The sequence below is a fragment of the Phyllostomus discolor genome, chromosome 2 (assembly GCF_004126475.2).
Source record: "Phyllostomus discolor isolate MPI-MPIP mPhyDis1 chromosome 2, mPhyDis1.pri.v3, whole genome shotgun sequence".
In the NCBI taxonomy this organism is placed as follows: Eukaryota; Metazoa; Chordata; class Mammalia; order Chiroptera; family Phyllostomidae; genus Phyllostomus; species Phyllostomus discolor.
The window spans coordinates 30,971,914-30,994,351 of NC_040904.2; the positions used below are offsets into that span (position 1 = coordinate 30,971,914).

Consider the following 22,438-nt stretch of genomic DNA (forward strand, 5'->3'; position numbering starts at 1 on the left):
AGAGAAAATAACATTGTAAGAAATTACATTTAGACCCAGAGTCCACCATTTTTATTTCAATAAAAATATCTAACTTGTGCTATTGGGATCCCCCAACATAGACATTTTTGAAATGTTATTTTCTTTCTTTTTGTTGAGCTGATAACATTTCAATTTCTAGGCCAGAACTGAGGTAATAAAGTCATGATTGTCTTTATGAGAAAAAGAAAGGAATCTACTTCCCTTACCCACCATTCAGTCTAGTGTCTGAAGGCCATCCTGAAATCGAATCTTACTGAAAATAAACGTATAAATCCTTACATTTAAATGAGAAAGCTGATTTTGTTAGTCATGGTGATCTGACACTATTTACTATATGAAAAGACACATTTATTACATATCACTTTCCATTTAGCATTCAGAGGAGAAAGCACCATCAGCCATTATGGGAAAAGTTAATTTCAGCAAATCGCTAGAGCTATTGCTTTCACTGCCATCAGAGCCCTTCCCCACCCTTTCTCAAGGTACTGTGTATATTTTTACAGCCAAACACTGTTATTAATGGGTCACTAAAGAGAAAGAACCCAGGGAGGTTAAATATAAATCTGTATATTCACCCCAAGTGGAAGGCACCAAAATAAATACTAGAAGGGATAGAATTATATATAGTAGTTCAGCACTGAGAAATCTTACAGTGGTGAGTAGACTGCTAATTTCAGCTCTGGGCATTTAAGCACCTTTTAAAAGATTTACAGGTTAAACTATCTCACCAACAGGACTTCAGAACCTGAAGAATGGAAAGAAAAGAAAAAAACACTAACTATACAAATGTGTTGATAGGAAGTTACCTGAAGCAACATCTACTTTGAGAAAATTTGAAGTATGTCTTCACCTGCTTAAGTGTTGATTACTATTGTATGAATGTAAGTTCATTAAAAATGTTAAATTCGAGCCTCTCATTTCCATATTTAAGTGGGGCAAGGTTTATGAAATGTACACGGAGTAGGCATGGAGAGCCGCCATCACGCAGACACGCATTCGGTCATCCTGTGGGCACACCCTGAACTTCCGCTCTGTGCCTGCTGCCATGATGGCAGGGGGTTCACTGCTGGATCCCTGCTCTCAAGGAGTCCCTAGTTGAGGCTGGACCATGAAAATGGCCTGGGAACTTTGTAAACCATGACTGGGCACTAGGCCAGAGACTCTAATTTAACTGGACCGAGGAGGGGCATCTTTCAAAGAGCTTCCCAGGTTACTGAAGTGTGCAAACTTGGCTAAGAACTACTTGGCCAGATTGAGAAATAGACAAGAAACAGGAAATGTCAAGTCATGCTACAGGTGTAAAGGTATCACCCTGGGTGCTTCCAGAAAGGAAGCCTTCTCATAAGGGTGGGAGATGGGGAATGAAAGGTGAGGGGGGACAGAGGATTGAAGATAGAAACATGTATTTATTGAGTGCAAAGCCCTATCCATTCACTGTCTCATTTGATCTTCATAAAAACTCTGTAAAATAAGCAATGTTACCCACTTCATCTACAAGTGATAAAATTGATATTCTAACTAGCTAAGTGCCATTCCCAAGTTCATAGAATGAGGTTTGAACCATGGGCTGCCCATGACAGGCAGGCATCGTAAGGCCCTCCTCTCTTCTAGCATAGTACTCCAGAGACTTAAGACTATATTTAGAAAAGAGACCTTGGATAACATGCTAAGCACTAGAAACAATAAGAAATGTAATAGAACCAGAGTGCTGATAAGGGAATAAATGGTAGAATATATCAGATGAGGAAGCAAGCTGGTGATGGATATCTGAAGTCCCTAACAAGCTATACCAGAGAATAATAAGCAAAATGTATAAAGCTCTTTTTACTCAGAAAGGGTCTATAGCTTTCCCTGGATTGTCAGTAGGGCGTATGACTGAAAATGAAGTTAAGAACAATCCTATTGTCCCTAGTAAGGAGGAGAATCATACAGCGTTTTTTGTGGATCGGTTTGCGAAAACACCTTTGGCAACAGTGTGGAGAATGAACTGGAGGCTGCTGTAACAGTCCAGGTAAGAGATGCTCACCAAAGACAGTCTTGGAGGTACATGCAGAAGAGGAGCTAGGGAAAAGGGCCACCATTTAGCAATATTTATGTCTCAGCAAAGAAATGACCATGAGCACATAATCTCTCATAACCTTTTTTTCCCTGAATTCACAACTCTGCATCTGATAATTTCTCAAATGATAGAATACTATTTCGATACACATTTTCTCTCAATGAAGTGAAAGTTAGCTTATATATTTAATTACCATTGTTAAATGATAGTGTAATTCTTAGGACAAATGGCCTGGATCTTTGAAATAGTGTGACCTAAACTTTAATCATCACTTCCAGTAACTGTGTTTCTGTCTGTTTTGGTCTGTGTGATATGCGTGGTGGTAAAGAGCACTGGTCCCAGGCCAGGGGGGCCTGAGTCTGAACATCAGTTGTCTGACCTCGGGCTCCTTACTTACCCTCTCTCAGCTCTTGTTTCCTCACCTCTATGCTGGAAAGAATCATGCTAACTACTTCAAACTGTTGCTAAGAGATTTAAATAAGCTAATATTTATAAAACACAGTGCATGACATACAATAAATTAGCCTTAAAAATAAGCTAGTGTTACTATTCCATTTAAGCTTGATTGGTCTGAAATTTATTTGAGCTGATATCACTTTTTATATCCAAATCAACTTAACAAAAGTATTTAATATCATGTTTTCTTCCAACCATGACAAAGAATACAAGCAATTATAATTTTAGAAATCAAATTTACACATGTACATTAAGATTTCAAATTATATCCTACTTGTGAATATTTCTCATAATTGCTTAGGAATTTTAATTGTATTCATTAAAGACAAAACGATGAAAACATAATTTTCTAAGCATGAGAAAATTTTGATAGTAGTCTTCTAAGAAATGGTTAAAGTTTATGAAGAATTTTATTATTTCTATCAAAAAGCAATCACAGAGCATCTATTACATGCTAAACAGTTTAGTCCTAAAAGATAAGCATTCCCTGGCAGGAATGTAAAGATGAAAATAAAATGCAGTTATATTTAAAAAAAAGGCTCGCTTACTTGTTCAGGACTGGCTCCAGCCACATTACAAAACATCTAATCATCCACCCCAATTTATCTGATGAACACATTCAGTCAAACATGAATAACATCCACTTTTTGCTGCTTTGCCCTCTCCCTTATTTGCCCACCTGCCTGAACTTGAACATACTATTCATCAGTGTTCAGCACGTTTCTGTGCTCATGCAACACTTCCTCATGAAATCTGAATTAATAATGGCAACAGTATATAATCAGTCGTGTTTCATTTTGTGGCAATCTACCTTGTGGTGCAGGCTTCACGAAAACAATGTGTTGAAAAACAAGGATGGACTGTGTCACAACACACAGCCAGTATTAAGAATCTACAGTCACTGCGACACTGTCAGAATACAAGACTAACAAAGCAGGTGAAAAGACTTTCAAAGTTTGGTGAGAGAGGCGTGCTTGTAACATCACTTGGCAGGTGGAGGCAGTGCTGTGACTGCAAAATGGAAGCAACTTTATTTTTAGCAAGCTGTTTTTATTGGTAATAAAGCCCAGGAAGAAGTATTGGCATCACATTTATATGCCACATTTTGATGATATCAAATCTCTTTAAGTTTCCACTTCATTCCTGGCTGCTGCTCAGCGATGAGACATCAGCCAATGTGGGCAGGGTGCTGGCAGAGCAGAAATGTCCCTGTGTCTATCACTATGCTCCTTTGCCTCGGGCCTCCTGAACAAACCCTTGTTTTGACGGAAATGCGCTCTACCTTCGGTACCCGAGTTAATAACTCTTTAGGAATATATGGGTCTTTTTATGTCTCTCAACTGAGGCTGTCACAGCCACTCAGACAATACTAAGAGATGTGACACTGTATCCATTTCCCCTAATTGTCTTCTTGCTATTCCAACAACAGTAGGCATTTTAGCTGTCTTTCATATACACCCCAAGGCCAAGGTCTAAGCAAGAAGAGGAATGAAAGTTACAGCACTGGATGTGGCTGGCTACCAAGGGATGGGGACATTTGATTTAACTGCTGTTTTATATACACATAGTTTTAGTCAGTGCTGTTTATGGTCCCTTAATATAAAACAGATTACCTCCTTTATTTCTAATTTTCATCAAACCTCTGGAAGTTACATCTCAGTAACTAGTGAGGTGAGGAGAATGATAATATCTCAGAGAACTGATACAAAGGATTCAAATACTTTAAGGCAGTCATTCTCCATTAATAAATCTTATTTATTGGCTATCACCTCTTCTTAGATTAATTTGTAATTTGCTCTTTCAAATTCATTCCTTAAATTTGTGGAACACCTGTAACATGCAAGGCACAAGATCTAGACATTAGGGATACAGTAGTGAAAATTTCCTGCCCTTCTCTCTAGTGGGAGAAGTGGGGGAGGATGCAATCCAATTAGAAAAATAAAATAAAATGATTTGTTATACATGTATCTACAGAAAATGGTGAGAAAAATATTCAACTGAGAAGTAGGTAAAGATCATTTGGGAGTGGGTGGAAAACTGGGGGATTCGTTTGAGGAAAGGCATGACTGAGGAGAAGGATGAAGCCATGCACATACCTGGGTAAAGAAAGGTCCAGGCAAAGGAAACAGCCATGCAAAGGCTCTGGGGCGAAGTGTCCTTGGCATGTTCCAGGACTGGCAAGAAAACTAGCAAGGCTAAGGCAGAATGAGGGGAGTGGCCATAGGCTGTGACCATCTGTGGTCATTGTACAGGCATTCCAAATACTCCCGAGGTCACCAGGCACCCACAGTAAACAGGGGACCAAGTCAGAAAATTATCATTTCACCCTTTTTAACTAATAGCATATACCTTTTACCCTTGTGTCGTGAGTAATCAGTTAGTCCCTGAGGCCCACCCACACTGTTCACCACTGTTAAGTATCTCTCGTGAATAAACTGAGTGGTTTTATACCCACGAGACTCTTGTCTGCTCTGAGACAGCCCTCCCTATAAGGCAGGCCACTTTGCAGTGGTCTCCGCTGCTCAGGCACCAAGGAATGACACGGAACACACACAAATATGACATGCTGCTAAGCAAGGTTTAATTCACAGAATTGTGCATGTGGGGTGAATAATGAATATAACATCATTAGTATCAGTGTATGAGGGCAATGAACCTGAAAGCCCCAAGAGTCCAAGTCCAGCAGTGGTCCCTCAGATCCAGGAGCCAGTGAAGATGGTCAGCGTCTCACAAAACAGAATCTCAAGGTCAGGAAGTCAATGTCCCCAGGAACTCCGACTCTAACCCCCACCACCTCCTTCATTATAAAAAAAAAAAACCTGAGAAAAAAACTCCCTCAAAAAATAGTTGAGACTGCACTGGACTCCCAGGTTCCCATTCTGCATGTTTGGAATTCCTCATGCATTCTAAAAATAAGTAAAAAGCCGAACAAACTGAAAACCAACAACTTTTCTTAGATAGATATAAAAAATGAGGTCACAGCGCAATCACTGCCCCAAAAATCAGAAAGATCAACAAGCAAACAAAGACAGTCACAACGAATCACAGCAGAACTCAGGGACTGAAAACTCCCCCCAGCAAGGCCAAGATAAGAAAACGGGACTGCAACTGACAAACGCCAGAGGCTGCAAACAGACAAGCCTGAGAGTCGGAATTCCAGGGGGAGCCAGTCACTGGGGAACCCCACAATTTTCTAAGTTTTATTTTAAGGACATCCACCATGTTCTTACTGTAAATATTGACGAAAAATCCTCTCATATTATTCCTGGCAGGGGCAGGAGAAAGAAATGATTTCTGAACATATCCAAGTACTCCCTTCATCCTAACAAGGTCTGCCTTCAGGAGAAACTGTTTAACCAGAACCCAACCTGTGAGGGTTTTATCAGAGGCTAACTGACCCAGGTAAGGGAAATACCCAATTGTAGTTGCTGCTCATCTTCCTGTTCTATTTAAGGGGGAAGAGGGGCCAACTCAGGTGGGGACATATGCTTATATGTGGTCACAGTCCAGAGGCAAAGGCTCACTAAAGCACTGACCCAATCACAGGACTCTAGAAGGCTTTACCTCCCCCCATACCTTGCTGCCACATTTCTAAAGGCCAACTTACAGAAGTTGCTTTTACTCAGTACATCATGTCCAGCTACGGAAAAAAAAAACACAAAACATACTAAATGACAAGGAACAGAGTGTGAGGATACAGAGCAAATGTCAGACTCAGACATGGCAGGGATGTTGGAATTATCAGATCAGGAAATTAAAATAACTATGATTAATATGCTAAGAGCTCTAACAAGTATAGTAGGCAGCACCGATTTTAAACTGCTTCTAAAGATGATACAGAGAGGCCAGACCCAAACGAGCCAGCACAAAATCACAAGAGGAGAACAAAATCAGAGACTGACACTACCCAACTTCATAACGTACTATAAAGCTGCAATAATCAAGACTGTGTGGTATCAGCAAAAGAATGCACAGCAGATCACTGGAGCAGAATAGAGAACCACACAGATATAACCAACTGATCTTTCACAAAGAAGCAAAGCAATACGATGGAGAAAAGATAGTCTTTTCAACAAATGGTGCTGGACACCCACATGCTAAAAAAATGAATCGAGATACAGACCGTATAGTCTTCAGGAAATCGAATTTGGAATGGATCACAGACCTACATTTCAAACAAAAATACTCTAAATCTCAAAGAAGGTAACATAGGAAAAATTTAAATGATCTTTGGTTTTGCAATGACTTTTTAGATAAAACACTAAGGGTATATATAGTCTGTGAATGAAATAATTTATACACTGGACTGCACCACATTTAAAAATCTCTGCTCTGCTCTGCAACACACACTGTCAAGAGAATGAAAAGATAATCCACAGACTGAAAAAATGTATATTTGTAAAAGACATATTCTTGAGGTACTATTATGTAAAGCAAACAAAGATCTCTTAAAATTCTGCAGTGAGAAATTGAAGAACCTGCTTAAAAAATGGGCCAAAGGTGTCAACAGACCTCACTAAAGAAGATAAGCAAATGGCAAATAACATATGAAAAGATGCTGCACATCCTATGTCACCAGGAAGTGGCAGAGGGAAACAATAACGCGCTACATTGCAATGACATAAATCTGGAACACCGACAACACCAAGTGCTGACGAGGATGTGGAGCGATGGGACAACTACCTCATTGTTGACATGAAAGCAAAATGCTGTGGTTGCTTTAGAAGGCAATTGGCAATTTTTTACAAAACTAAGCATGTTCTTACCATGCAATCCTGTAATCAGGCTCCTTGAAATTTACCCCCAAAAGTTGAAAACTTATGTCCACACAAGTGCCTGCACACAGATGGTTAGCAGCCTTATTCATAATTAAGTTTATTCATAAGCCATACTCAAAAGCAACCAAGACATCCTTCAGTAGGTGAATGAATAAATAAACTGTGGTACATCCATACAATGAAATATTATTTACTGCTAAAAAAGAGCTTTCAAGCCATTAAAATATATAGAGGAAATGTAAATGCATATTGCATATTAGTAAGTGAAAGAAGCCAATCTGAAAAGACTACATGCTGAACGAGTCCAACTATGGGGCATTCTGGAAAAGGCAAAGCTATGCAGGCAATAAAGATATCAGTGGTTGCCCGGCTTTAGAGGAGGAACATGGGAAGACGAGGTGGAACACAGAAGTTTTTAGGGCAGTGAAATTACTCTACAGGACACTCTAATGGTAGATACATATTCTTGTCTAAACTCAGAGTGTATAACACCAACTCTGACCCTTAGTGTGCACTGCTGACATCTGGTGATGAGGATGGGCCAATACAAGTTCATTGGTTGTAGCAAATGGACCACTCTGGTGGAGGATGTGAACAATGAGGTGGTGGCTGGGCATGTGGGGGACAGAGGGTACTGGATATTTCTGACCCTTCTTCGCAATCTTACCGTGAACCTAAAAATGCTCTTAAAAAAGAAGCAGAGATTGTGATGACATGAAAGGCTGAGGAAAGGGTCCTGCTGACAGGTCTAATGCAGCTTTTATGGAGATTTGACAATATCTTTCAGAGTTACTGACATAAATAGTTTCTGACCAGTGCGAGGAATTTATTCCACAGATATTTCTTCACCTGTTCCCAAATTTGTGTGTTCAAGCTTGAAAACTACTACATTAGTTGCAATTAAAAAATCAGAATTAACCTAAATGCCTATAAGAAGTGATTAACACAAGTTTGGTGGACCCCTGTAATGGGGCACCATGGGCTGTGGGAAAAAAAGAAAAAGCACGACTTTTAGGTAAGGAGGTAAAATGACCTTTAAGCTGTATCACTAGGTGAAACATCAATACACAGAGCAGTATTTCTGTGCATGTGACATGCCACCATCTGTGTAAACAGCATTTAAATGAACATGCTCTTAAAAGTAATAATTATATATATTTGAAATGAGTATGTGTATGTACTTGTGCTTGCCTAGCAAAGCTCTGGAAGAAAGCTTATGAAACTCATAAAACCGGTTGCCTCCAGGGCAGAAAGCTGAGTAGGTAGACACAGGGATGAAGGGAAACTTTCACTGTGTATCCTTTTGTTCTTTTGAGCTTTGTAACACTGAAATGCACATTCCTTCCAAGCTAATCACATTCAACTTGAGCATGTGTGTGTGTGCATGTGAGTGTGAGTGTGTGTATAAGTTTTGGTGTAACCTTAAAACTAAGGCCCTTCCCAGGTCTCCATCTACTGATTAGACCTCACAGGCTCAGGACTAACGTGACACTAAGAGAAGCTTTAAGTTGCTTTGTGGAGAAAAGCCATGTTAACACAACGGAGGTCGCTTGGAGCCCAGCAATAAGGCAGGCAAGTGTTTGTCCAGTTCTGTGGAAAAGACACACTCATTGACTTAAATACGAGAGGTATAGTGCCTTGCAAGGTGGAGATAAGTCTCCCTCAAGTTTGTTGGCTTACCTTTTCTCAGATTTTATAATTTCCAAGCAAACTACAAGTTGGATTATTTAGATTCTCAAAAATCACAATTCCCCAAAATAACAATGTACAGAAAAGAGGATAGGAGATACAGTTACCAAAAAAGTATACCCCAGTCTCACATTTAATGAGTGTTATGGAGTTATGTTTCCTGTGACAGTGTGAGAGGGAGAGTGGGTCTTCAAGAGACAGTACCACTCTGGACCATGTGAGGAGGGTCTGGACTTCAAACTTCCAGAGCCACATCCTGTGACGGGCTGTGAAACCCACCAAGGGTTTCAGGGCCCTGCTGGAAGCAGCCAGCCAGCACACGTCTCTTTATGTAACCATGGGTGTGATTGATGTGTTTACTCTTAGAGGGTGGATAAAATGGTAAGATTATGAGAAGCAATTTGTGTATCAAATTATATGCTATGCATATATTTTAACCTAGAAAGTCATTTCTAAGATTTTACCCTAGAGAGCTAAACTCATGAGCATGAATACAGTTATGCACCAAAAAAATTGTAATAGCAAAATTCTCATCAAGGCAAATTGCTCAGTAAATGATGATACATACCTACAATAGGATATGTGCTGCCTTTTAAAAATGATGACATAAATCTACATTCAGGTACAAGGAAATGCATTTCAATCTATTATTGAATAAAAAGCAGATTACCGAACCATATTTATGTGAAATACTCCATTCACAGAGAGATATTTAGAACATGATGATATTTAATTTTTTGTTTGAGTTTTACTGCATTGTTTTAATTTCTTAGAAGCATGTAGTATTTTACAAAACTTAAGTTATTTCAATAATAAAATAGTTGAGTACTTTCTGTCAAAACTTGATGACAGCTAAATGTCTAGCCAGACTAAATGTGTGTCCAAGGGCAAAACAAACTGACATATTATGTATTTTACAAAAACACACTAACCCACATGACTAGGATGAGACCCATATTAATAACTCTGAAACTTTATCCACTCATGTTTGCATCTACAAATAGAGTTTTCAAAGTTTCCTAAAACTCATGGGTCTTTAAGAAACACTTCATTTAAGAACTCATTGCAAAGACATTTTATTAGAACTGCCTCCAGGATATTGAGTTACTTCAATTCTTTCAGAATTGGGCATTCCAGGGACTCCCTCATCCTGTCTCAACTTGTTCCGCTGCTGGCTGTGAGGGCAAGCTTTGCAGGGTGAAGCAAAGCATGTGCTTCCTTCTGATAGGCTTTGCGTGGTTTACCATCACTTACCTCAATTAAGATGCCAGGGCACAAAAAGTCAGAAAGATAAAGAAAATTCACAAAAATGTGCCAAGTTGCTTTCATATAGGGATTGTGTTAGGTCCCCACAGAAGTCAAATAGAATTAAATAATACTAACATGTCAGTGACGTGTTGAAATGACAGCAGGAGAAAGGTTTTTCATTAATTTCAGTCAAATAAAAGATCTTCAAAAGAGACACCAGACCAGATAACCAAAGACCAAGCGTCAGTGCACCGAAAAAGCATGGGTTTCATCTGAACTTGGAATGAGAAACAGCAATCATTTACCAAACCTAGAAATTGAGTATCTATACAGTACTCTGAAGAATGTTAGTAGTTGTTGGAAAATACAGGAGTGGAAGACAAGGATCTTTCTCTTACACCAAAAACATAGGAGGAGAGAAAAAATGAGTGAAGTGTTTAACTAGAAAACAACTACAAATATGGCCAAGGCTCAGAAAGGGCTGAGATAAGTGTGCCTGAGGCTGTCTGTCCCTGGGGCCTTGGGGCCCTGAGCGGACCAGGGACGAGCTCTAGAACTAAACAACTGTGAGCAGGAACTGCCGTGGCTGAGAAGGGACAGGACAAACAACTTCCTCACCTCAGCGGGTATTTTAGAACAGAACCAGGGCAGGGAGGAAGCCCAATTCAGGGTCTCCTCCCTCTTCCTAACTTTCCTTAAGATCTGATCCCTCAGGACACATGGTTAAAGAAAGATTAAGGACTATCAAGAAGTTAACAAGCAAAGGAGGTGTCATAAAGCATTAATGTTCAACCCGATAAATATGGGGAACCTGAGGGAGCCTTGCGAGGGCGGCTGCTTGGGAGGAAGGAACTGCTTCCGAAAGGCAGCCATACAGGGAACGCCATTGAGAGCCATGGTTACCACTATCGTGTCTCCGCCCCCACAAGCACACAGACTTTTAAGGTAGTAAATTGAAACTTAGGCATGGTAATCTGCCCAACATTTGAACTCTGATTTCTCTAACCCAGAGGTTCTTAAAACTTTTTATCTTAGGGTCCCTTTACATTCTTAGAATTATTGAAGAATTCAGATAGCTTTTATGCATATGGAAGACTAAGATAGATAGATAGATAGATAGATGATAGATAGATAGATAGATAGATAGATAGATAGATGATAGACAGACACATATGTATATATCTAGAATAGGCAGGTGATTTACATTGTCAGAAATTTAAACTGAGAATTTGTTAAAACACAGGAATACAAAAGCACACATTCCTTTGGACACCCCAGCAACGCTGTCATCACTCAGCACGTAGCTTCTAGAAAACTCCACTCCACACTGATGAGACAGTGAGAGTTGAAATGGATATTACAATGGAAGTTGTTTTGATCCCACAGATTCCCTCAGTCCCTTGGGGTCTGAGATCACTCTGAGAATTAGTGTTTTAATGCCAAGTCAATACATACAAATTTTTCCAAGACCGGACAGTGGCTCCTTCAGTGAATGACCTTCGCAGTCCCTAAGCTCCCTTTACTGCTTCGACTCCCACGTTTGCCAAGTGCTCCCAAACGGGCCACCCCAGTGACTGCTCTGTCAGTGCTCCAGCCTCTTGACAGGTGCTCAAGTTGTATTTTCTGTCTGGACTATTTCCTTCTCCTTTGAAGCTTCTCACTCTAGCTTCCAGAGCTCTGCTGAAATGTCCCTCACCCCAGCTCCAGGCGGAATGGATCACTTTTCCTGAGCAGCACTTTGCTCTTACCTGTGCCTCATTATACTCAGTTCCACTGTAGCCCTGGGAGTTGGTAATGTTTCTCATCCCACAATCCCGCCCTGAGGACAAACTGAGCAGCAAGCACCAGGAAGACACCCTGGGCCTGCCCGCAAAGACTGAGTCTCCCTCAGCCCTGGCTCCTCATATTTCTTCAAAGCTATTTTATGTGCTTTGTCTAGTTATTCTAAAATAATTCATGTCACTGGTGGATGATTCTGTAGGTGATACTATCTTCTTTTACTTGACTGCCAATGCATTTTTATACGTATAAATGTAATACAATGGTAAAGTGTTTCTTTATAGTTTAGCCACTAATAGTTAGGAAGCATTTATGGATGTGGTACACAGCTCGATGTATTTTATGTACATATTATTGCTTTTAGGTATTCATACTATTAAGAACAAAAATGAAGAGACATATTCACTCAACTCAACTGAACAGTGATTCTGCCATGAACAGTGATCACATACCATGTGTGCATACTCTATCGTCACCTATGACTTGCATATGTTTGTGTTATCTTGGCTTTATCTTCACATCTTAAAGGGAAGAGTCCAGATCTTCTTTGTGTCTCATTTTCTGAATTCCTCAGGGAATATTGCTCATCTTATGGCCAGGCAACAGAGGATCTTAACATCTAAGCACAAACCTAGCTTTTTAACTTTGCAGATCTCAATTAGCAAAATGTTCTCCTGGAAACAAATACATCGCTCAGTGGCCACCCGGGAGCCGTAGGAACTGGTTGCCTTCATAAAGTTCAGTAAAACATTTATGGTGGAACAATTCCCACAGATGGAATTCAAAATGCATTGCTTTGTAAAGGATTTTTATCTCCTAGAATAATCGGAAAACAGAACGCTTGAAGCAGTGACAGGACACCATCCTCATTAGTAACAAAGAGCTTTCTGCCCCTTGCACAGAATCCGAACTACTCATGTCTGTGTGACTGCAGAAGCTTCTCCGGAAGGGAAGGCAAGAAAGGGTTGGAGTCATTGTTTAATCGGCTGCAAGCTGCATACTGGCAATCTTCTGGGCTCCTGCCGTGCTGTCACAATCATGCCTGAGGCGACCATGGCAGCAGACGGGTGCCTGCTCCCTCCCTGAAACCCCCAGACTGGCCCTCCCTGTCTTCTAGGAAGGCCTGTGCTCTGGGCGGCATCTCAGCTCCAGAAGAGCCGGCTTCTTCATTGACATGCAGGTAGCGCTCCTGTCAACAAAGGCTGCAGAGCTTCATTAAAGTGGTGGGGAGACAAACAGCACTCATGCTGCATACCAAGTGGCACCACGTTTAACGGAATCATTTTATTATGAATACATTCCAGGCTGCCACTGTGAGCCACTGGTGTAAAATATGCTAGCAAAATGGATCTCTGCTAATTACATTTCATGAATATTTCAGAACTTTCCACAGGGATACAGGAAGATGGTGTTATAAAGGAAAATTTTACAATCAGGTTTGCTTGCACTCACCATCAAGACCCAAGGCAGCAGCTAACAGAGATGAGTTCGATCATGTTACACATTGTGCTTGTTTCAGCTGGAATGTTGTCGTTTCCTATCACCCTCTCAGTGCTGCAGTGGTCACTGGTTGAAATGAAATCATCTTCACATCCACCTGAACACACAGTATTGCAGAAAAGCCCATGCCTATTAACTCATTAATTTCCCACACTTCCTTTCTATATTTGTCCTCGGTGACTTTAGACAGAATTAAGCAACGAGCCTCTGGAGATGGGGACATGTTGGCAGAGTGACAGAAAAGCCTCATTACCTGCTTCAAGACTGAATTGTAAAGGACACAAGTGACTGCGTTCTTATGGCTCTTCACCCTCTGGCTGGCTTCCGGTTCCATTGCCAGCAGTGCGAGCTGGTGATTAAAGGAGATGAAAAGGCGACCGCGGGCTTCATCGAAGTGGAAGAGGCATCTGAAGTCCTGACTTCTGGGGAAAGAACACACTACCCTCTGGATGGAGAGTTGGTGCTGGATATCCCAGAGTCTCAAGACCTGGATGGAAAGTGGTAAAGTCACACAAATAAGTCAAGAACAATTCTAATTGTTCAACCAATTTTTTTCTGCCTCTCCTCATCCCCAAGCTGACAGTTGTGTCCTCTGTGATGCTCTATTTGTTGGCACTTCTGCACAGAGCAAACTGTTTCCCTTGTCCCTCTGAACACCTCACTGATTGTGATCTCCTCGAGGGAAGGGAAGGGATTGGGTTGTATCTCAGCCCCCGGAGAGGTGCCTGGCATGCAGTAGGAGTTGGTGGTAGGCAGACTAATGATCCCCAGAGACACCCATGTCTTATTCCTGGAATGTGTGACTATGTCATCTTGCAAAGAAAAGGGGATTTTGCAGATGTGATAAATTAAGGACCTTGAGATGGAGAGATTACCCTGGATGATTTCGGTGAGTCCAAGGTAATCACAAGGGAGCTGACTTTAAAGTTGGAGGAAGAGGCCTTGAGCCAAGGAATCTAGAAATAGCAACAAAACCTTCTCCCTCAGAGCATCCAGAAAGGAGAGCCTTACTAATGCCTTGATATTAACCCAGAACACAAAATAGTTTTGTATTGTTTCAAGATAAGTCTGTGGTGATTAGTCAAAGTAGCAATACAAAAATAATACAGGCTCTCTCTCTCTGTTTTTCTCTGTGTCTTTCTCTCATGTATACACACACACACACACACACACACGTACATATATATAAAAGAAATGGTATTAAATGAATCAAGTTCAAATAATCCACAGATATTTAACTCTTACTCAAGCACAATCAAGGCACAAAGATAGAACAAGACAAACACAGGAAAAATGTAAAGAGCAGCTTTGCAGGTGCAGGTGTCGCTGCTGTGAGTGACGGTGCAGAATTAACACAGGCGAGCGAGGGAACCCGAGTCAAAATGAAGACAGCGAAGGACCCACCCAAAGAGGTCTATGAGACAAACTCTAGGGCCAGACTTCTTGGGTTCTGATTTTGGCTCTGTACCTCACTGTCCGTTTATTCTACGTGGTCACTCATCTAATTGCAGATCTCAGGTAATCTACGATGCTATTTGTGAGAATTTTTCAAATATCTTGCAGAAGAAATTATGCTTGATGTACCTAGGGCAACCCCTCCATCCACTTATAACAAACACTTACAACAAACTTAAACAGACCTAATCAACTCTTAAACAGCATTACCAGTCCTTCTAACCATTACCAAGAAAATACAAGGTGAGGCAAAAGTAGATTTACAGATGTTTATATAGAAAATAATACAGTAATTAGTAAATAGTACAAAAACAAATGTGTTGTGCCACAACATTTGCCCTGCATTGTGTATCTATAAAATAGATTGTTTTTCTTGGCAAGAATTTTTATTAAAGAATTTATTCTGGTTCTTAATCATTATTAAATTATTTTTATTTAAAATATTCTGGAAGCTCTTCAGAAAATGTTTATCCTCAGAAATACAGATTCTACAAGAACCAAGACTTGCCTGTGGATTTTAATGTGTTCTAAATATAAATAGAATTAATAAACTAGTTTTTGAATGTTAAGGCCATGTTCTCAACACTTGTATTACTTAGGATAGTCTTGCTCTCATTGTTCAAAATCCTGTCTTACTTAGTATGGACTCTGTTCTAAAATAGAAAAATTAATTTCATGTCAGAATAATAATCAGGGGCATAGTTGAGTATAGACTGACAATAATTCAACAGTATTAATCGACTATAATTCTCTCAGAATCATTTCCCACTGTGCCGTTCAAATAATTTATATCAGCTTTAATATTTCATTGACATTTAGTCATGTAAATTAAATAAAAATATAAAATAGATGAGCAATAACCTCTCTAGTCTATGACAGGTTACTTCTTGCTATTAGCAATTAAAATTAGAAATTTTTTATCAGAATATGTATATTTGTTTGCTTTTCTTAAAATAGATTGTATTATCTTACTTTCCTTTATCTGGAGAACTCTTTCTCAATTAATGATCCCACTGAGTCCACTTCTTATCTTTAGTTCTTAAATTTTTCTCCTTGCTGAAAATCAAAGCAACACCCCCAAGAATCTGCCATCAGTGCAAGCAACAGTGTCCTGGCATTTTCCTAGACACCATGTCATGGTGTGTGGTCCTCCCATTAGCTTTTCAACTTTCCCTGCACCACCCACCACCTTCTATAACAGTGGTTTTAACCTTGACCTTAAAAACACCTATGGTACTTTGGAAATTGCGTATGCTTGGGTCCTTTGCCCAGGCCAATTAAATTAGAATCTTTTTAATTTCCCAAGTATTTCCTTTGTATTATACCTTAACTGCTCTCCTTGGTTCTAAGGTCAATGCTAATCTCCTTAAATGAGAAACTTAAATCTCAGCTTAATCAGTAATATTACGTGGTTTGGCTTTAAACCAAATAGCTGTACTTCTTTCTTAATTAGTCTATATCCTTTTAATCATGAAAAATATCTCACATTAATTAAGTTTTATTAATCCAGTCCTTTGACAAATGTCACTTAAATATCTACTTAATATTTGTGAATCCTCGGTTTTCTTCTTTTATAGTCAAGTTGACTTTTGGAAAAGAATGAGGCCACAGTTCAGAAAGGACTATACTTAATATCAATTTTTATTCTATATATCCTAGAGATGTTTTCTTTATTCTTAGGAGGAAAAATACATAAACTGACAAACACCTAAGCTTAAACATAACAATTAAATAATTGTTTTTAAAATATTTTCCACAAATTTTCGTCTCAACTCTATTTCTGTTTGCATCAAGATAACTACTAAGAACCCAGGACGTTTGCCCACACTCAGACTTATTGAGTGAAGTCCTTAAAATGCCATGATTTAGGGCACTCTACTTTATCTTCATTTTATATTAGGAGGAATAAGTACCCAAGCTTATGATTTTATTATACCAAGGTAAAATTTAGCTATTCACATAAAGATGATGACATTTTTTCTGATTAGGCTTCATCTTTTTTCAACTGTTAGCTGTTGAAAAAGTATAATAATGCAAATACTGTATTGCTTACATACACTAGAAGTAGAAACCAGGTTATTGAGACTCTAGACACCCAGATCTTAGTTTTATATTACTCAGGTTTATCAGCTTAGATATGGGAGTTACCTCTCTGTTTCCTCACCCTTCTACCCAATGGGCCCCTGCCTGCTCTAAAGTTCTGTCAATTTAGCCTTGAATGTGCTGAAATGTCCAGCCCACTATCTACAGATTCCAAAATAACAACACTTCAGACAAACTCAGGCAGGTGCATCAGGAAGACTGACTAAAGAAATGGACATCACCATGCTTTCAGTCTAGTTCTCCTAAAGAATCTCTCCTGGCATTCTGCCAGAGGTGGAATCATTTCACACAGGCATAATAAAACTACAACAAACAGTCCTGACCATGTAGTTGGTTGGATGTAGTCCTGAAAAATGAAAAGTTGCTAGTTTGAATCCTGGTCAGAGCACGTGCCCAGGTTGCCAGTTTGAATCCTGAACAGGGCACATAGGAGAGGCAATCAATCTGTATTTCTTCTCACATCAATGTTTCTCTCCCTTTTTTCCTCCCTCTCTTCTGCTCTCTCTAAAAATAAATAAAATCTTTAAAAACTATAATAAATAAATAATTAGTAAATAAAGAAGTACACAAATAAAATTGTCTATTATTTCCTTCAAAGCTACTATTAGTATAATACTAAGTGACCAAAATGAAAAAAGAAAGGAAGAAATTTAAAGTGTTTAAGTTTGGCCAAAAAAAGAAATTTCAAGTGTTTAAATATAGTTCTATAAAGTATCACATTTATAAATGAATAACTTCATAGATAAGATAGGTTATGAATAGATATATAGATAAAGAATCTATTTTTAGTGCAGTTTTTGAAGCCAAGCCAAGATTATTTACATATTGGCAACACATCCAAGTATAATTCAAAGTAGTTAGGGAAAGAAATCCTAATTTCCTAATAATAATATAGGAGTGAGGGGGAAAAGTAGAAGACAGACAGACTCAGTTGACTACGAAAATGAGACTTGTTTGGTTTCATCAAATACTTATTACTAATTCCTGCAATCCTGTAGGGGATGGATATGAAATTAAAATAGAGAGAGAGAGAGAATATATATTGCTAGGGGGATATATTTGAGGACGACAGCGCAACAGCTCAGATCTCCAGGGGTAATCCCCCAAAATGGATAGCCTCCTTGCAGATAATAAGACAATAGGAACTGGAGCGTTGGCTCTCCTGAATACACCTTTATGTATTAACAAGTCTATTTATTTAGAACTAAGCCTTTGGGTAATCCACAAAAGCACAACCGGTGAGTACTTAAAGATAATTTTGTTTGACATGAAATGTGCTGACAAAATGCCTCAGCTAACATTTTTATCTTAAAGTTATATACTAAATCTTCCTTCAAAAATGTTGTCACCATTTTTCCAGTCCTTAAGCCAAACAAGATATTTCTCTCAAATTAAAATTTCCTGTTGTGGCCCTGGCTGGTCTAGCTCGGTGGATTGAGCATGGGCTGTGAACCAAACGGTTGCTGGTCCGATTCCCAGTCAAGGCATATGCCTGGGTTGCAGACCAGGTCCCCAGTGGGGGGTGCACAAGAGGCATCCACACATTGATGTTTCTCTCCCTCTCATTCTCTCTCCCTTACCCTCTCTCTAAAAATAAATAAATGAAATTTTAAAAATAAATAAATAAACTAAAGTCTTTTGTTCTATCCATGTTTAAATTGTTGTCATAACCATTATCCTTCTCTTTTTTGTTCATTCTTTTCAACAAAAATGAAAGAAGACATACAGCTCCAAGTCTCAGATTTTTATGATGTGTCTGTTTGTGTATTCTGTGATTGACATTGAAAAACTCAAAATGTTTTCTAACACTATGAATTGTTCTGCAGAAATCTCCCTGACTTCCCAGTTCAAACTTAGCAATAAATCTAACTAATTCCAACACTTTATTGTAGGGACTTTCTTTTTTAGAACAAAAGTTCAGTAAGGGAATTTTAAAATTTTTATGAAATTGTTTTTGGTTTAGTTTTTGTTTTGTTTTGTTTTGTTTTTTGGAGGGTTTTTGCCATTGTCATTACTTATGAAAGACTGAAAAAATAACAGAATTTTTGCTGGTCTCTAAAAAAAGTTCTAACTTTGCTTTTCAAAGATCCAGTTCCTCTTTTATTTTACAAAGTAAATTTTAACATTTTAAGTTTTTCTTTCTTCTTTAAGCTACTTAATATTTATACTAACAACAGTTTGGAAGAACAAAGGACTCTGGTTCAAGTATCACTGCTGAGTAGGGTTTTGTAGGGGGCCTTCCTGCTTCAAAGAAACACATCTCTGAATAAATCATGACTACTGCCTTGCTGGGTCTTCGGGGAGTGGGGACAAGCTTCACTGTTCTAAAAGAAGAAAGGGACAAAAAAAATAAAAAATGTAAGATGGATACACTGAACAGTAGGCATAACAGCAGAGACTACAGCCAGGAGCCTAAGCTTTGTACCGGCAGCAAGGTGGAGGCAATGAGGCGAGGCTTTTCAATTACACTGGACATGGGAAAGGGGAACGCAGTAGCCTCAGGACAGAGTTTCCTCATTTCCACAATGCAAAAACACATACAGATGTCCTTTGGAGGAAAGCAACTTCAACTTAGTTCCCAGGAATGCCTACAGTTTAACAACAGCAAATAAACCCAGGCAACAATGAAAGATAACCAAGCATACGAGGGAACAAGTCGCCCTGGGGGAGAATCACCAAAACAGCAAATACCAGGTGTGAATTACCAAGGACTCCAGATACTGAAATTATTAAATACGAATGTAAAATAATTAATACAATATTAAACAGCTAAAAGTCAGCATCCCCAAAATGAAAGATTATTCAAAATTGCCAAGCAGTTTCAAAATGTTTTAGGGAAATAAAACTGTGCTAAAATTAAAAACTTAATGTACAGGTTATATAGAAAGTAGACATACCCCCATTAGAAACACCCCTTTTAAAGGTAAGGATATGAATGATAAGGGTGTTTCCTAAAATATGAAGGCAAAACCTGAACAAAGGATAGGAAACAAATGTGTGCATAATTTTTTTTTCTGAAAAACAGCTAAAAGAATGAATAAATGGGTAAGTACAGGATATGCTTTCTCAATATGTTAAAGATGTTAAATATCAAATTCAACGAAATTCCAATTATATACTAATATGGCTTATTGACCCTAAAATTTACTTGGAAGTGTAAAATGGCAGACAACAGTTAAAACTGAAAAAGAGAAACAAGAAGTAGGAGTCGCCCTACCAGATATTACAGCATACAGTAAAGGTGTGCTGGTTAGAAGCTGGTAAATTAGTGCTGAAAAAAGACAAGTAGAGTCATGGAATAAATAAAGCATCTGGAAATAAATTTGTGTATATACAGTAATTCAAATGATGAAAACAATAGCATTTCAAACCAGTGAGAAAAAGAAACTACTCCAAAAATAATATTGGATATCTATTTGTAGAAAATAAAAACTATACACAAACAAATGACAAAGTTAAATGCAAAAAAAAAAACCTACACAATATGAAAATTAACAGCAGAAAATAAAACAGTATTTTTATGAGTAAGAGGTATGGATGACATTCCTAAGCTAGATAGATGAGCAACGCACAGCCATAAAGAAAATAATTTCTTCAACTCGACTGTATAAAAATTAAAACTATTTTAATGAGAAAAATAACATAAAGATATGGATGCTTGAAAGATATATTTGCATCCTATATAATAAAGAGTAATCAAAATATTCTTAAAAAAACAAATCAGTAAGAAAAACACAAAGTCTAGTTAATAAGATAAAGAGCATGATCAGATAATGCACAAAAAGCAAAAAATATAAATGGTCAATAAATATTTGAAAAAAATTTACCCTAATGTTTTGTCATCAGAGTCACAAAATGATGAACAAAATATTGGTATCTACTATTGATAAGAGCTTGGGGAAATGAGGACCTTTATACACCTCTGAAGAGTATCCCAATTAGTGCAACATGTCTGTGTTGAAATCATCAATATTTATGAAAATTCTTTAGGAAGTGCATCCCCGTTGACCCTATATGTAACATAATTTCTAGAAACTTACCACAAAGAAATTTACTTATAAAATGTTAATGGTATGTGTGTATGTATGTAATAGTTGGTTTATAAAGATAAAAAATAGAAACAATATCTTTTTTATATACAGGTGATTAAATCACTAAGTTATGGCCACCCATACTACATAGTATATAAATTACTATATCAGAAAATTTCTAAGAGAGATTATTAGAGAAAAGTAAGTTGCAGGAAAATATGACTCATGTTATACCATTTACCAGAAAATGAATAATAAATATTTTTCTGTATTTGTGTACATGCATAAAATAGGATATATGTTAATATATTATAAAAATATCATAACATAACATATATTAAATAGCAATAAAATAATATGAGAAGATACAACTTCAACTGTTAGTAATAGCTATTTGGGAGGAGAGGAATTGATTTGAAGGGGAAATTAGCAAGAAGAATATTCCCTTTTTTACTACATGGTTCTTAACTTTAACTTTTATGGGAGGGCATTAATGCTTGCAGTTAGGTAATTAAGACACAATGAAAATGCCCGTTTCAGGGGGAATAGAGGGAAGTTGAGGAGGAGGGGAACACAGAGGGGAAAGGATGACAAGCAGGTGAGGTGGAGGCACCAACACAAGTCGAATGTATTTTCCTTACCAACCTTGCATCTCCAGTACAGAAACCTGTCTCTGAGCAAAACCCGGACCTCAAACAAAGGATTAAGTTACAAACGGATCTGTTTCTAGTGGTCAAGTCAGGATTCGCAGCCCAGGAGAGAAGGGTCAAGAGCAATAGAAAAGCCTAATCAGGTTCACTGGATGGAGTATCAACCCCCCACCCTCTGTCCTGCAGAGAAAGTCCCCCTGGGCTTTGAAACTTCTCTTACTCCCTAGCGGGATTCCTCCTTAAAAGGACCAAGTTGCTGGCTTCCAGCAGGGCCTGGCCAGCAGTGACTGCCTCCTTATGAAACAGTTTAGGCATCCAAAACAAAACACAATTGGAGAATTATTTAGTATGCTCCCAAATTCTACAGGAATAAATGTATTATTTCTTCATCCCTGGAAAGTGGCCACAGAGCAATCTTCCAAAAGAGAACTGGTTTTGGATCAGCTTGGGAGGAACCTGTTTAGATACATGAGTAAACTGCTGTGCTCTAAAACTCCTCTAATTTAGCAACTCATTGACCCAAACGTGGTTGGTTCACTCAAAGACTCTTTTGGAAAAAGAACACTTTCTTTCATTTTCTCTGTTCTCTAATTTATCCCCAGTCCTATAAAATATCCAAAATAATGGTATGACAATAAAGCAGAGGCTTAACCTAGTAGGAGAAAACCC

At 38.5% G+C, this 22,438-nt stretch overlaps 1 protein-coding gene across 3 annotated transcripts in view; it reads right to left on the minus strand.

Annotated features, from left to right (window-relative positions):
- WDR49 (WD repeat domain 49) overlaps positions 1-22,438 on the minus strand; it is a 124,055-nt gene that overhangs the window by 53,109 nt on the left and 48,508 nt on the right. For 2 of the 3 annotated variants that reach the window (XM_036017637.1, XM_036017639.1), the window contains one exon: positions 13,784-14,017. The exons of the other annotated variant lie outside the window; for it this stretch is intronic. In XM_036017637.1, coding sequence (XP_035873530.1) covers positions 13,784-14,017 — 234 coding nt within the window. The remainder of the gene's footprint in view (positions 1-13,783; positions 14,018-22,438) is intronic. 3 annotated transcript variants of the gene reach the window in all.